Genomic DNA, 14,729 nt, shown 5'->3' with positions numbered 1-14,729 from the left:
CCCTCAGTACCTCTCCGACCTCCTCCATCCATACACCCCACCCCGAAACCTGCGCTCCTCAGACGCTGACCTGCTCTCCATTCCCATTCTGTACTTTCGGAGACAGACATCCGAAATGCTACATCCTGGAGATTTTTTTCAAACTCCTGAAACACCACCTGTTTACCACAGCCTATAACCTCCTTTAGTCCTATAGCCACAGTAATTCTGTAAAGTGTCCTTGGGATTCTTGAAAGGCACTATATAAATAAAAGTTATTATTATTGTTATAAAGGGTGCTTTTTGTGTGTCGGTATCTGATGCTGAGAGCCACTGTGTCAGTGTCAGTATGTGACAAGTTGGTCAGTTTTAAGTGTTTTTATTGGTATCATTAGATATTGTAGCATCTTGATTAGCAGTGGAGCACTTTAACTGTTTACATTGTTATTCATTGCCCCACTGTATGTTGTCTGTGTTTTCTGAACTGTGTGTCCTGAATGCCCTGCACCTTTTACAGATTTACCTACGGGTACAAATAAAGTAACCTGACCTAGACCTACCCTATCTGTAAGTTTCCTGACATAACTTCTGTATAATATAACACCATGAATACAATTTAAATGAATAAAAATAGGAAAAACACTTTATCTTACAGCATGCCAGTAAAACTTTTCTTTAAGATCAGCCTCACCTGAGGAAGTTCTCGAGGTCGTCGCGGCTACAGGAGGACCAGGACAGGTCGCTGGGGTTTCTTCCTTTCACCCATTCCCCAGACATGATGTCCGAGTGACCAGTGCACGTGGCATGGTCGTCATCATGGCTCATGCCCATGCTGAGGACAAGACATGGACACATAGACACTGCGTCAAAGAGTAAAGCTGCTTCTCAAACAAGGGTGTCAACTAGAGCTGCAACGATTAGTCAACTAATCGATTAGTCTATAGAAAAATAAACACCAACTTTGATAATCGATTTATCATTAAGGTAATTCTTTATGCAAAAATGGCAGAAAATGCAGTTTTCAGCCTTTCAAATATTAACATTTCCTGATTTTTTTTTCATTTTATATCATATTAATCTCAACATCTTTGGTTTTTGGACTGACAAAACAAGACATTTAAAGACATCACTTGGACTTTGACAAACTGGGTTGGATATTTTTCTGATATTTTCTGACATTTTATAGACAAAACAATTACCCGATTAATCGAGAAAATAATCGACAGATTAATCGTTAATGATAATAATCGTTACTTGCAGCCCAAGAGTTAACCAGCCATCTTTTCAATCCGTCTTTGTAGATATATTTTGAAGCATTTTTTCAATGAGCAATACTTGTGCATGTTAAGTAGACACAGTGTAAGGATTATCATTCCAAAATGCATCTTGCACACTACTTTGCACTATTACTTTTTACACCTTACATCCCACTCCATGTGTCTTGATATTATGTCTTATTTGTATAATATGTTATGTGCCTATATGTATACTGTTGTCTCTATTGTACAGTATGTGTCTATATTACTATTTGTCTACTGAATGTTTACTTCTACATATCTACTTGTTTAATGTATAGAGAGTTAACACTTACCCAAGTCAAATTCCTTGTGTATGTAAGTATACTTGGCCAATAAAACGGATTCTGATTACCTTGGAAACTGAAACATTCCTTTGTGTAGACATATGGCTAATTTGAAGGTCAGATGCAAGTTGTGACTGAGGTGTGTGACTTATTCAATTCTTTTCCAGTCCAGCTTGTTTTACGCATCACTTCCTCCTGCATAGTTTCTCTGCTCAGGCAGCATCAAATATCATCATCATGTATCACCTCCTTTTATGTATACAGATTTTTTATCCATGCAGCACATTATTATATTCCTGTCTTTTATTAAATGTGTAGGAACAAAAACAGCGTAATTCGGAAGAAGACATTAAAAATACATCTTGCAAAAGAAGGCTTTTTGGTCTGAGTTTACGCGCTTCTAACATTTTAAGGGTTGCACCAGCTGAAATAGTTCTAACGTTACAACAAAGTTACAACTTAAATCTAACTCCTAGCCCTTAGTAGGTGTAAAGTCCAACGTAAAATAGCGGTTGTCATGGCGCATTGTGTGGTGGGATAACTTGGAGGATGAGGGGGATTGACAGATTCCACCCATTGGAGATCTATGATGATTATGAACACTCTGGGCCAGATGTACTAACACTTTTGCGCCCACTTCAGGCGTATTTGTTTCGCAAAGTGCGCGTAAAAGCATGGCGAAGAGGAGTGAAAATGTCAAATTGCGCTTTTCCGTGTCACGTATATACATTCACGGGAGGGTAAAGGGGACGTGGGAGTTTCCCATAAAGAGATGGGAGGGGAAGCGTAAAGTGCGCCTAATTATGTATTCCGTGGTATGTACAAAAACCGCCTGTGAAAGCGCACCTCTATTTTGCGCTGAAAATTCTACGGCTCTTAAAATCGCACATTCAATTCCAGTAGTTGTTAAACTCCTTGTAACATTACAAATATTGGCATCAGAATCATTTCAAACAGTCATAGCATCAGCAGTGAGAATATCGCAGTCTGCACTCAGCCGTATCATAGCACAAGTACTTAACGCTTTGCTACAGCGCACATACCCCCATACATTTCCCCACCACTAATGCTGAAATAACACGCATCAAACAGGATTTCTTTGACATTGCCAACTTTCCGAACATCATAGGAACCATTGATTGCACCCACATACCAACTGTCCCCCCGTCACTCCAGGAACACATTTACAGAAACAGAAAACATACATATTCCATGAATGTGAAAGTTATATGCGACGCAAACGTGGTGATCACAAACGTGGCCAAATTCCCTGGGTCTGTCCATGACGACTTCATATTTGCAATAGTGTCATCTACCAAAGATTGTGCAATCAGGCTTTTGGAGAGATGTGGCTACTTGGCATTGTTTATTTTATTTGTTTGTATGGGGACGTTTCACATTTCCCTTGGATATCTAATCTATTTATCTAGCCATCTGTCTGCCTGCATTGCTACATTATCAAACATCCCATGCATTAATACCACACATTAATTTCTCTTCAATATATTTTATTTTTGTTCTATATTTTGCTGCACGTGATGGTGGGTATGCCCAACAACAATGGCTAATGATCCCATTACACAACCCAACAACAGCAGCTCAGCAAAATTACAACCGGGAACACATTCAGACGTGGGGGTTGATTGAGTGCACATTTGGGGTCTTGAAAAGCCGGATGCGCTGCTTAGATCGTACAGGTGGAGCGCTTCTGTACACACCAGAAAAGGTGTGCAAAATCGTCGACGCCTGTTGTATTGTGCACAATATCGGCATTCGCCACGGCCAGAGAACATGGAGGAGCCACCAGAAGACATTGACGCATTACCCAACACACAACATGAGATGGCTGAAGGCAGACCTCTGCGAAAACATATCATGCAGAGATATTTTGTGAAATAATGCCTTGTTGAAATGAGTTGTATAACCGACTGAACCATGTAAAAAAAAAATGGAGAAAAATATTACACAAATAACCCAGATAGAAACAATTGCGTTTTCCAAATGTTTGATATTTATTATCTCCCTCTGGCAGCTGGTTTATCTCACTGTTTGTTCAGACTTCATTTTTGTTTTTCTGAGACTACGCGTCGGTACAGTTGGAGATGGGACAGGTCTGGGTGGCCCAGGTCGGGATGGCACAGGGCTGGGTGGCACAAGGTTGGTGGTTCCGGTCATGCCTGCAATGATTGTCGTGAGGCAGTTGTTGGTCTCCTGCTACTGGCGACATAATCTCCTGACAGCTCACGTAATCCCATTCACAGCAACCACAAGTTCTTTTACCTGCTGACTGTTGCGCCTCATAGCCCTGATGGAAATGCCCATGCATCTGCTGCACATCCGACGAAATCTTTTGTAGCACCCTCGTTTGGCTCCTTTGCTCAGTTAAGAGCATTTCATCCAGGTCATCCACCATGTTCATCCTACGTGCGGTCGCAGGCGGTAGAGACGAGGTAGAAGGTTCAAAGAATGTCGGTGCAGTAGCACCAACATTTGAAGATGTGCTTGCTAAAGGGGAAAAAAGGAAATGCTGCAATAATCCCGGTCACTTTTTTAATATCAGCAATGGTATTGGGTGGGTGAATATTATATTTGTATAGATATCAATCTAAAAAAATGTAAATATATAAAACACAAATTCCATTTACAATTACGACTACTTATCTTAATCTTAATTAGACTTACCTTAATTTTCTAATGTGGTCTCCGCAGTATCGATTCCTTCCACCTGTTCAGCAACCAGCGTTTGCTGCACAACCTCTTCAATTGTGGTCAATTTGCATACTTCTGGGAGACCTGCACCAGTTTTCCTGGCCTGTGCCCGGTTAAATGCAACTTTTTCTTTAGTATGCCATTTAACGTCCTGCCCCCTCTTTTTCACCTCTTCCACCTATAAGTATTACCTGGTGACCTCCAGTCATTTGTAATAATTGCGGAGGTTGTCTGTGATCTTAATCCCGTGCGAATCGGTCATGTCTGTAATTTGTAAAGTAATAATTCCCCCGCAAATGACCTACCATATTTCGCCGAAAACGGAGGTCCTGTGATAATATTAGTCCCGTGCGAATCGGCATCTCTGATTTGTCCAGGATTTGGCGGGGCTTTTTGGTTTTTTCAAGGTACCTATTTCCTTCTTTTGCGCCTTTTTATCCATCTTTCGCGAAGAATGGAGGGTGCGTTGGAGTGTTTTGACAGTGTTTTGGGTGCTGGGTCATGTCGTCATATACATCATATACACTTTTGCAAAAAGAGAAAGATGAAAACCACCACAAGTGTGAAGACAAAAAGAATGATTAGATGGCGATGGATGATATGTATAGCAGCATGCGGTAAGTATATTTTTTATGTTTGTATCATACATCTAGAGATAACGACAAGACATCTCCAAGCAATAGCTTATCAAAAATAATGCACAATCAAGCGAGGGGGCTCACTTCATAATTAGAGGTTAATGTTACAAATAAATCAAGCGTAAAGCTTGAGCTAATAGATTTTAACGTGGTGAAATGTTTTGTTTTATCCATCTAACCGGACCCTGCTTGACACCATCCGGAGAAAAAAGTGAGAGAAAGAAAAAGGAGAGGTCGCAGTTCGGACGATGACTGACTACCCGGTTGAGATTGTGCACGTGTGTGTCCTCGAGATCTGACCACACACAAACACACGTAGCAGAGCTACCGACACCCATGTTTCTTAATGTCCCACTGTTGCTTAATGTCAGTACATTCGAGTAAAATCACAGGCTTCGCTTATTCCGTTCGAATGCGCCAGATGAAAATCAGACGTGGGTGGGTAATTTATAATTCACACGAGGTCCCTAGATAATACTTATCCCGTGCGAATAAGGCTTTAGACTAATGTGAGCAACTTCAAATTTATATTTGTTGATGTACAATGGTTCATGGACCTCACATACCAAAAATTACACATATGGACCACTAGGTGGCTCTATAATGACGTCAAACGTGTTTTTGCCTATAACTCCCACATTACACATCGCACATTAGAAACCCTTACATCCACGTGTTCCTTGAATCTAGCTGAATCTGATTATATAGGCCATGCCCATTTCTGCTAAGAAGTTTTTTCGCAATATCGCAATATAATAATAAATGTGAAAAACTAACTTTTTTGAACTCCTAGGCCATGCGACCGATCTTCACGAAACCTGGTACGCAGCATCTCCAGATGGACCTGACCAAAAGTTAAATAATAAATAAATAATTTTATAACTTTTGGCACCGTCAGACAGTGCCTACCAAGAGCCTGGGTCTGTCCGAGGTTTTTCCCTAAAAGGAATTTTTTCTCATCACCGAGGTTTCTTCCTAAAAGGAGTTTTTCCTCGCCACTGTCACACTAAATGCTTGCTCTTGGGGGAATTACTGAAGTTGTTGGGTCTTAGAGTGTGGTCTAGACCTACTTTATCTGTAAAGTGTCCTAAGATAACTCTTGTTATGATTTAATACTATAAATAAAATTGAATTGAAATTTTGCTACGTTACACTATGCACAATTTACAACCAAACTTATTTTCGTAGCTAGCCACAAAACACAAACTTTAGTATATCTTGGCCAAATTAATAGGTATCAGAGCAAAACTTGGTATGATTGAGTTATTCAACATCCCACTCCGAGGCTCTGTACCAAATTTGGTGAGGATCAGCCATTAGGAGGCACTATAATTAACGTAGACGCGTTTTGGCAAATAGCTCAATGCATTTAAATGGGAAATTTGCAAAGGCAATATCTCTGTAAATGCTATCATGACAAAACTTATAATTGAGGTAGAAGCGTTTTGGCCTTTTACTCAATGAATGGGAAATTTGCTACTGCATTTCACTACAGACTTTGGAGCTCGCAATTAGTGAAATTTCCTGAATTTTGCCTCACCGCCGCTTTGTGAGCTCCGCGTGTCATCATGGGCGACTTGCGCCAGGGGGGACTCGCACCGGGGAGGCTTGGACCCCGTCATAACTGCTTGCAGTTGTAATTTCTGTCCATATGGCATTTTTTTGTGTTTGTGTGGAATTCCAGCCTTGTATAATATTTAAATTCGCTGTAACCTCATAAACAAGCAGATCAACTTCGTTATTGGTAAATCTTTGTTTTTGCTGTTTTGACTGTGGTTGATCCATGATAGAAAGAGAGAAGGAGGCCCATTCAATTGCGCTTTTAAATGCATGCAATTTACAGTATAGTGGGCAGAGAAATGCGCTGATTACCCGATGAACTGCAGGTTTAGTAAATACGACGTAAGGTGATGTATCACAGCGTGCGCTTTCTGCGGGTTGGCCATGGCACGGATAACGCTCAGTTTGCAAATGTATGTACATCTGGCCCTCACACTTTTGTTTTTCCCAAGGGGATATACAGAGAATTACTGACCTGGGGTCCATTTTTTAAATCAGGTTTAGTGAAAAAGATGAGGGAAGCTCTGGGTTTTCTGTTCCAGAAAGGGAGGTTAATCAAACCTGAGAAAGAGGGATTACTCGAGCCAGTTTCAGAAAGAGAGTCAGTTACTATGGTAACTGAGCCTGTGAACCTAACCTGGTTGGGAGCAGGTTTTCTTCAATAAACCTTAAGTTTATCGCAGTCTCCTCAATCTGACACAGCTCTCTTTCATTTCTTCATTCATTCAGTCTGTATCAGGCGCATTTTAGCACAGTTTGTTATCTGCATGAATAAAAAAAACAGTGATGGTTTAATAACCAATAGAAAACATTGTACTAGTGCATTTACCTGACAGAGAAATTTGCTGGTTACGTTGCAGAGTCAGAAAATATCACATTTAAAAAATGATGCATTATCATTCATTATATAAGTGTGGAAGTACATTGTGCTGATAATGCCTCTCTTTTAACTTTAAGTAGACATTTTAAAGCAAGACTTGTACGGTGCAGTCACAGGCCTCATGAATTTGTGTGTTTTTTATCATTTCTTTTTTATAAAACTCAACCTGTAATACATGTTGCAGCACGGTTCAAATAGGCGTGGTTCGGGTGCAGTTTATCTAGAGATTCAACGTATCCCCTTTTTTTCGTGTAGCTGTCACACATCAAGGTAGTATTAGGCGATCTGGACTGGGGGGGGAAGCAGGGAGTCGGCTCAGCCTGCTGGGGAAGCCGCTACAGGGTGCAGAACAAGTCTACTTCTTTCACACAAGTTTAGTGTGAAAGAAGTAGACTTGAAGCTGGGTTGGTGTGTTGGTTGCTGATGCCAAAACAGTATTTGCATCATGGATTAAGGTTTCAACAGCAGTGAGCTCAGAGTTTATACAAACACCTTAGTGCTTTCATAGCTACTTGACAATACTTCCTTGTGTGTGTGTGTGTGTGTGTGTTTATGTAACACTACTTCCATAATGTGCATGGGCAGCAGTCAGCGTCTTACCTTCCCTGGCCCCTGAAGCCGGAGCAGCTGAGTTTAAACTGTGAGAAGTCATGAGGGAGCTGGCACAGCCACATAACGGCTACAAAGGTTCACACAGTTTGGCATGATTTTCAGGTAAATTTGGCACTAGCTCTGTGTAACTGGGCTGTCAATGAGGGCTTTATGTGCTGACTGCATGATTCCAGCTTTAAGAGACATCTTACTGCCACACAGAGTGAAGAAATAATCAGCTGAGCTTGGCTTACATTCAAGTCCTAGTCACGGTTTATGCCCTCACTGCAAGTCTTTTAACCCTTAGATAAGTCATGATTCTGTATAAAACAATAAAAAATAAAAACCATATCAGCTGGAGCATTCATTCTTTTTGAAGCAGAAAACTAAGGCTTCTGTCTTCCGTGTCATTACGCTCAATCAATCAGACTTTATTTACACTACCGGTCAAAAGTTTTAGAACACCCCAATTTTTCCAGGTTTTTATTGAAATTCATGCAGTTCAATGTCTTATTGTACTCTGAAATGAAAGAATAGAACAAATGAACAATTTAAGTAAAAAAAAAAATCATGCAATCAATTTATAAACCAAAATGTATACTAAATTTTGAACTCATCAAAGTAGCCCCCTTTGGCATATATAACAGCTGAACACACTCATGGCATTCTTTCTACAGAGGAAATCAAATGTTCTTCAGAAAGTTCTTCCCAACTCTGTTGCAGAAGTTCCCATAAATGTGTGGCAATTGTAGGTTGCTTTGCTTTCACTTTTCTGTCCAGTTCATCCCAAACCAGCTCAATGGGGTTTAAGTCTGGTGACTGTGCTGGCCACTCCATGTTTTTAAGCTTACCATCTTTTTCTTTTTTGCTAAGGTATTTCTGGCATAGCTTGGACTTATGTTTTGGGTCATTATCTTGCTGTAGGATGAACCCCTGACCAACTAGGCACACCAGAGGGTACTGCTTGGCGCTGCAAAATGCTGTGGTAGCCGTTTTGGTTCAGGGTGCCTTTCACTCTGTACAAATCACCGACCCGGGATCCAGCAAAACAGCCCCAGACCATCACGCTTCCTCCTCCATGTTTGACAGTTGATGTCACACACCGAGGAACCATTCTTTCGCCTACTCGACGGCGTACAAAAATCCTGCGTACAAAATCCTGCGTGATGAACCAAAGATTTCAAATTTTGATTCATCAGTCCGTAACACCTTCTTCCAGTCTTCAGTAGTCCATTGACGATGTTTCTTGGTCCAGGCAAGCCTCTTTTTCTTATTCTGACGTCTTAACAATGGCTTTCTTGCTGCAACTCGACCTATCAAACCTGCAGCTCAAAGTCTTCTCTTTACAGCTGAAACTGAGACTTGCTTATTACGACCACTATTAAGCTGCGCTTGAAGCTGTTGTCCTGTGAGCCGCATATCACGCAAGCTGTTGACTCTCAGAAACTTGTCTTCGGATTCTGTTGTGGCTTTGGGTCTGCCAGACCTCTTCCTGTCAGAGTTTCCCCCAGTTTCTAAGTGCCCTTTGATGGTGAAGAATACTGTACTCACTGACACCTTGAATTTCTTTGCAATTTCTCTGTAGGAAAGACCAACATTCAAGTGTTATGATGGCCTGTCTCTCTTCCATTGTTAATTGCCTTTTTCCCGCCATTTTTATAGCAACACACTACTTTCTGCAGTACAATACTGTTCAAATAATGCTCACGAGGGTGTGTTCCAACAATACTTTTATACAAACAGAGGGGGTTGTAAGTAATCCAGACAAGTTGGAACACCTGTGGGAATTGGTAGCACCAACTTTCAAAGCTTGATCAACCTCCATTGCTGCAGAACAGCTTTACATTGTTAATTCATTTCTTGTTCCCTGAAAAACAGGTTTGTATATGTGTATATTGTATATTGTAGAATGGGGCTGCAAGGAGCGGATAATATTTATAGATGGTTTACAAAGTATTTTTTAACTACTTAACAAGGTATTATAGTCATCTGTTGCAACTTTATAATAACCATCCAGACACTGTTTATAGACAGTTTACAAACCAACTAGCTTAATAAAGTATTGGGAATATCTGGTCCATCTATCTATGTAATGTTTATAGATGTTTTAAAAATGGTTTCTTAAAGGTTTACAATTTTTTTTTTAATCATTACCAGATACCTAATATAGTATAGAAGGGATATAATGTGTGTAACAATAAACTGTTAATTTACAGCACTACTAATAATTAGTAAACATTATTAATTATAATTTTTGTTTTGTTAACAGTAAAATGGCTGTTTGCTAACAGTTAAATGACAATTAACTATCAATTTACCATCTATTAATGATGGTTATTATAAAGTGTTACCTGAAATATCAGACAATGTCCAAAGACTTGAAATCCAATATTGTGCCAATCCCTCTGCTTTGTTTTATAAAAAGCAGCTCCAGCTTCAATCTGAATACAATGTATTATCAACGGATAAGGTCAAGAGGCAACTTTTGCAGACGAAACAGCCATTTTTTGAGCTGGGGCACACTGCTTGCATATCAGGCTTGAGCAGCCAGTGCTTCTAGACTAGTCCCTAGCATTAAATCTCCTTCAGGAGACATTTTGACAGATCCTACAGTAATTGTGCTGAGGAAAGATTTGAGGGTATCAGACGTTATGGTGGGTCTCACAAACTTGCTTTGTATGCAGATGATCTTTTCCTTTATATTTCAAATCCTGCATCCTCTCTCCTTGTAATTTTCGGCATTTTAAAGAGATTTGGGAAATACTATGGTTACAAGATAAATCTCGGGAAAAGTGAGTACCTCCCAATTAACCCCCCTGCTGAGTAGCTCTTCTCAAGATCTCTTTCCTGCTAAATGGGCTACTGAAGGTTTTAAATATCTGGGAATCCTTTTCACCAACTCATTCCAAGAGTTTTTTGCCAAAAATTCCAGCCCGCTTTTAGATCGGTGTAACTCAGATTTTGCCAGATGGTCCTCCCTCCCTCTTTCACTAGTGGGGCGGGTCAACCTGGTGAAAATGGTGGTACTGCCCAAGTTTCTTTATGGCTTCCAACACATTCCCAAACTTATAAGTAAGTAATTTTTCTGTTCTCTAGACCAGTTAACATACTCTTTTTCCTCTGTTCTCCTAATGCGTGCACGCATTAGGAGAACAGTCCTTCAAGTCCCTAGGTCTAAGGGAGGACTAGCTTTACCAAACCTTCATATCTACTACTGGGCCTGCAAAATTAGTAGACTTCCATTCTGGAACACAAATAAAATACAGAGCAATCAGCCTCAGTGGGCCCATATAGAAACTTCCTTCTCACATCTCTTGCTTTGGTCGGTGGTCTGCTCCCAATTGCCACTTCCAATTAAGCAATTTTCTTAGAATCCGATACAATCTGAGAAATGCACTTAAAGTATAGAATCAGTTTAGGAGACAGTTTGGCCTACATACTTCATCAGGTTTGGTTCCAGTCCTTCATAACCATTAATTTATTCCTTCTTGCTCAGACCCTGCTAACTATCAACAACCTCTATGCTGATGACGTTTTCTATTCTTTTTCGGAACAGATATTAGACTGTACACTCCTCTTCGATATGTGCAAGACACAGCCTTATACAGTGCAAGATTCTACACAGAGCCCACCTTACAAACACAAGATTAGCTAGAATATAACCCAATAGAACTGAACAGGTGTAATCAATTGCCTGTCGACTACATGCACATGTTTCTGCTCTGTCCCAAGTTATCAGCCTCCGGTCTGCAGTATCTGGTACAATTAGCACGGTCCTAGACAAACCTGCACACCTCGACCCCCTCTCTGCCCTCTTCGGAATCTCTCCCAAACTCATCATGTCCAAAACCTCAAAGCAGGTGACTGCATTTACCACACTCCTCACTAGGAGGCTTATTCTTCTTAAATGGACTCACTCCTCCCTTCCCACACATAACAAATGGATTGTTGAGGTACTGCAATGTGTAAGGGTTGAAAAGATTAGGTATTCTTTAAGAGGCTCCCTTAAGACTTTCCGCAAAATCTGGCAAGCCTTTTTAGCCCATGTCAACACATTAGATATCAATGAAGAAACTGACAGAAACTGACCAGTCTTAACTGAGCCCTGAGCTAATCCCCTCCCTCCCTTCTTGGAAGGCTTTTTTTTTTTGTCTATTCTGTCTCTTCTGTCCTTGTGTGTGTGTGTGTGTGTGTGTGTGTGTGTGTGTGTGTGTGTGTGTGTGTGTGTGTGTGTGTGTGTGTGTGTGCAGTATGAGTGCTGGGTTTTTGTTTGTCTTTTGTGGGTGGGCTATAGGGACCTGGAGACAGGTGTGTGGAAGGTTTGAAGCTCCTTTTGTTATCACTTATCTGTAAAATACTTTTTTACGCGAATGTCACTAACTTAGAAAAAACAACAACAATCCATTAAATACAGATACATAAATAAGTAGAAAAAGAAAATAACTGACAAACTACATATAAATAAATAAATAGACCATATGTAGTTAGATAAAGAAAATAAATAAATAAGGTAGATTTTAAGTTTACCTTTAAAAATATCAACACTCTGTGCAACCCTCAGGTCTTCAGGCAGGCTGTTCCATAGACGTGGAGCATAGTAATAAAAGGATGCCTCACCGTAAGTTGTCGTTCAAACTTTTGGGACTAATAAAAGACCACTGCCATAAGACTTGAGGGTTCGAGAGGGTTCATAAGATAAAAGCAAACCTGATAAATAACTCACACACATATACACATACAATCTCCCTCCATTCTACACAGTTCACATTGAGTAAGTGGACCATGACTTGAGATGATTATTATTATTATTATTATTATTATTATTATCACACAGTACTTCCACTGTATTTCCACTGCACAGGGCATATAGAAGTGGCATGAATTAAAAACATTGTGTAAATGGTAGGGCTGTCAAAGTTGATGCGATAATGAGTTAATACAAATTTCTCAAGTTAGTTTCAAAGCCTTTCCAGTTGTTTCTTTCCACAAGAATAAAGTTATTTGCATGGACTGTCAATGAGAACTAAGTTACCACGGGAGTACGCCCAGTCTTAAAAACAACTGGAGCATTAAAAACTTGAAAAATATCCCTTTTAAAGTAATTCAGAAAAGATAAAAGATGTGCGACTAATTTGCAATTAATCAGGAGTTAACTATTGTAGTCAATTGACAGCCATAGTAAACGAAGATTAGCAAAAGCAAATATACTCTTGAGTACAATAGAGTAAGAAGGGAAAATATTTCATTGGTGAGCATTCCCAGTTTTATGTTTCCATGAATGTGCAGAGAGAAAAGAGCAAAAGAAGAGGGTCTGGATGAAAATAAGAGAATCTGGAGTTTCTGATAAGTTTGGAAATCAGTCTGTCTGAAGTGTCACTTCGGCTCAGTGCTTGTTGTCACAACAAACATCAGACAGTGAACTCGTTCACTCGCTGTTTCTGGACAAAAGACACAGAAAACCTGTCCAGCAGTCAAAGAACTCCAGAGTGTATTCAAATACAGCTTGTTATCCTTTAGTGAGACTCTCCAAAAAGCAACTCCGAGGTGTTCAAGCTTCATTCCACACTGCTCACATAGCCATAGGTTTTCGGAGAGTTGGGTTTGTCTTAACTGTGGATGTGGTGAAGGTGGAACAAAGTATGTACTCAACTCCACATTGGACATAGTCTCTAGCATTAACCTTGTTAGTGTGTCTGATACAGGGGTTGATGCATAGACTGTATAAGTGAAGCCAAAACATTTAGATCGCCCCCTGGTGGCTGGCTGCAGTATTAGTTATTTGATGCTATAAAAAAACGGGGTGAAACGTTATGATTGACAGCTGGGAATGACGTTTATCTGTGTTTTTTGCCCCCAACGGTGCCTTCCCGGCAGCGCTGCCTGGAAGGCACTGGTTATGGTTAGGGTTAAGGTTAAGGTTAGGTTCCTTGAAGGCAGCGGTCGCAGCGCTGCCTGGAAGTAGCAGTTGGGGGCAAAAAACACCATTGAGCGGGAATGACTCAGGATTGGTCGGGCGGGTGTATGGGCGTGACTTTGATACCATGGCTCCACTGCCTGATCACTACTGCCCAGACTCTGGCATGGTATTAGCCAAGGAACAATTCATTTCATTTGGCTGGTGATTCAGACTTTCCCATCTCTTTTTATCCATAACTGTGAAGCCAATGCAGAGCCTGCCTCCAAATCCCAATAGAATAGATTAAATGAAAGACTGAAAAATAAGGGGGCTTTCACACCTGCCTTGGTTGAATCGCACTACAGTTGTTTTTCCCCCCTTGGTGCGGTTCGTTTGGGCAGATGTGAATGTAGCGATCGCACTCGGATGCGCAACAAAAGCAGACCAAACAAGCCCTTGAAGAGGTGGTCTCGGCACGCTTTCAAACAAACTCCGGAGTGGTTCGTTTGTGGTGAGAATGTGATCCGACCTTGATCCGCCCCAATCTGTGTTGCAATCTGCGGTGCGGCAGGGCAGCAAACTGTAGCAGCTTGCAATGTTTCTCTCACCGAAATAGACTGAGGTCAAGCTTGTGTCACTCACATTTCTGTGGTCAAACCAGCCACCGCTAAAGTTGGAGACAGACGTCGGCAGAGCGGAGTCTCGGTGAGCAGACGTAGTAACGGCGCTCGTGAAACAATGTCTGGAAATAATTTTATTGAAATGAGCTGGTTTGACCATGGAGACATCAGAACACAGGACCTTCTTCCTGTATCTACTTTCTTGCTCCCACCCAAAACTTATCTGACCAATAAGCGGAGTGAGCAGATGGCCGCCCACCAAGAGTCTGGGTCT

General features: G+C 40.8%; 1 protein-coding gene and 1 long non-coding RNA gene across 4 annotated transcripts in view; both read right to left on the bottom strand.

Moving 5' to 3' along the window:
- adamts17 (ADAM metallopeptidase with thrombospondin type 1 motif, 17) overlaps positions 1-14,729 on the bottom strand; it is a 157,053-nt gene that overhangs the window by 73,451 nt on the left and 68,873 nt on the right. For all 3 annotated transcript variants that reach the window (XM_028576079.1, XM_028576088.1, XM_028576099.1), the window contains one exon: positions 671-811. In XM_028576079.1, coding sequence (XP_028431880.1) covers positions 671-811 — 141 coding nt within the window. The remainder of the gene's footprint in view (positions 1-670; positions 812-14,729) is intronic.
- On the bottom strand, positions 3,510-5,916 carry LOC114554330 (uncharacterized). The gene is made up of 3 exons (XR_003692405.1): positions 4,244-5,916; positions 3,842-4,066; positions 3,510-3,738 (listed from the first exon to the last, which is right to left on the bottom strand). It is a non-coding gene; the product is annotated as an uncharacterized LOC114554330 (long non-coding RNA).

The sequence above is a fragment of the Perca flavescens genome, chromosome 1 (genome assembly GCF_004354835.1).
Source record: "Perca flavescens isolate YP-PL-M2 chromosome 1, PFLA_1.0, whole genome shotgun sequence".
Classification (NCBI taxonomy): Eukaryota; Metazoa; Chordata; class Actinopteri; order Perciformes; family Percidae; genus Perca; species Perca flavescens.
The sequence above is the reverse complement of the archived record's forward strand: the minus strand, read 5'-3'. Positions and strand labels throughout refer to the sequence as shown.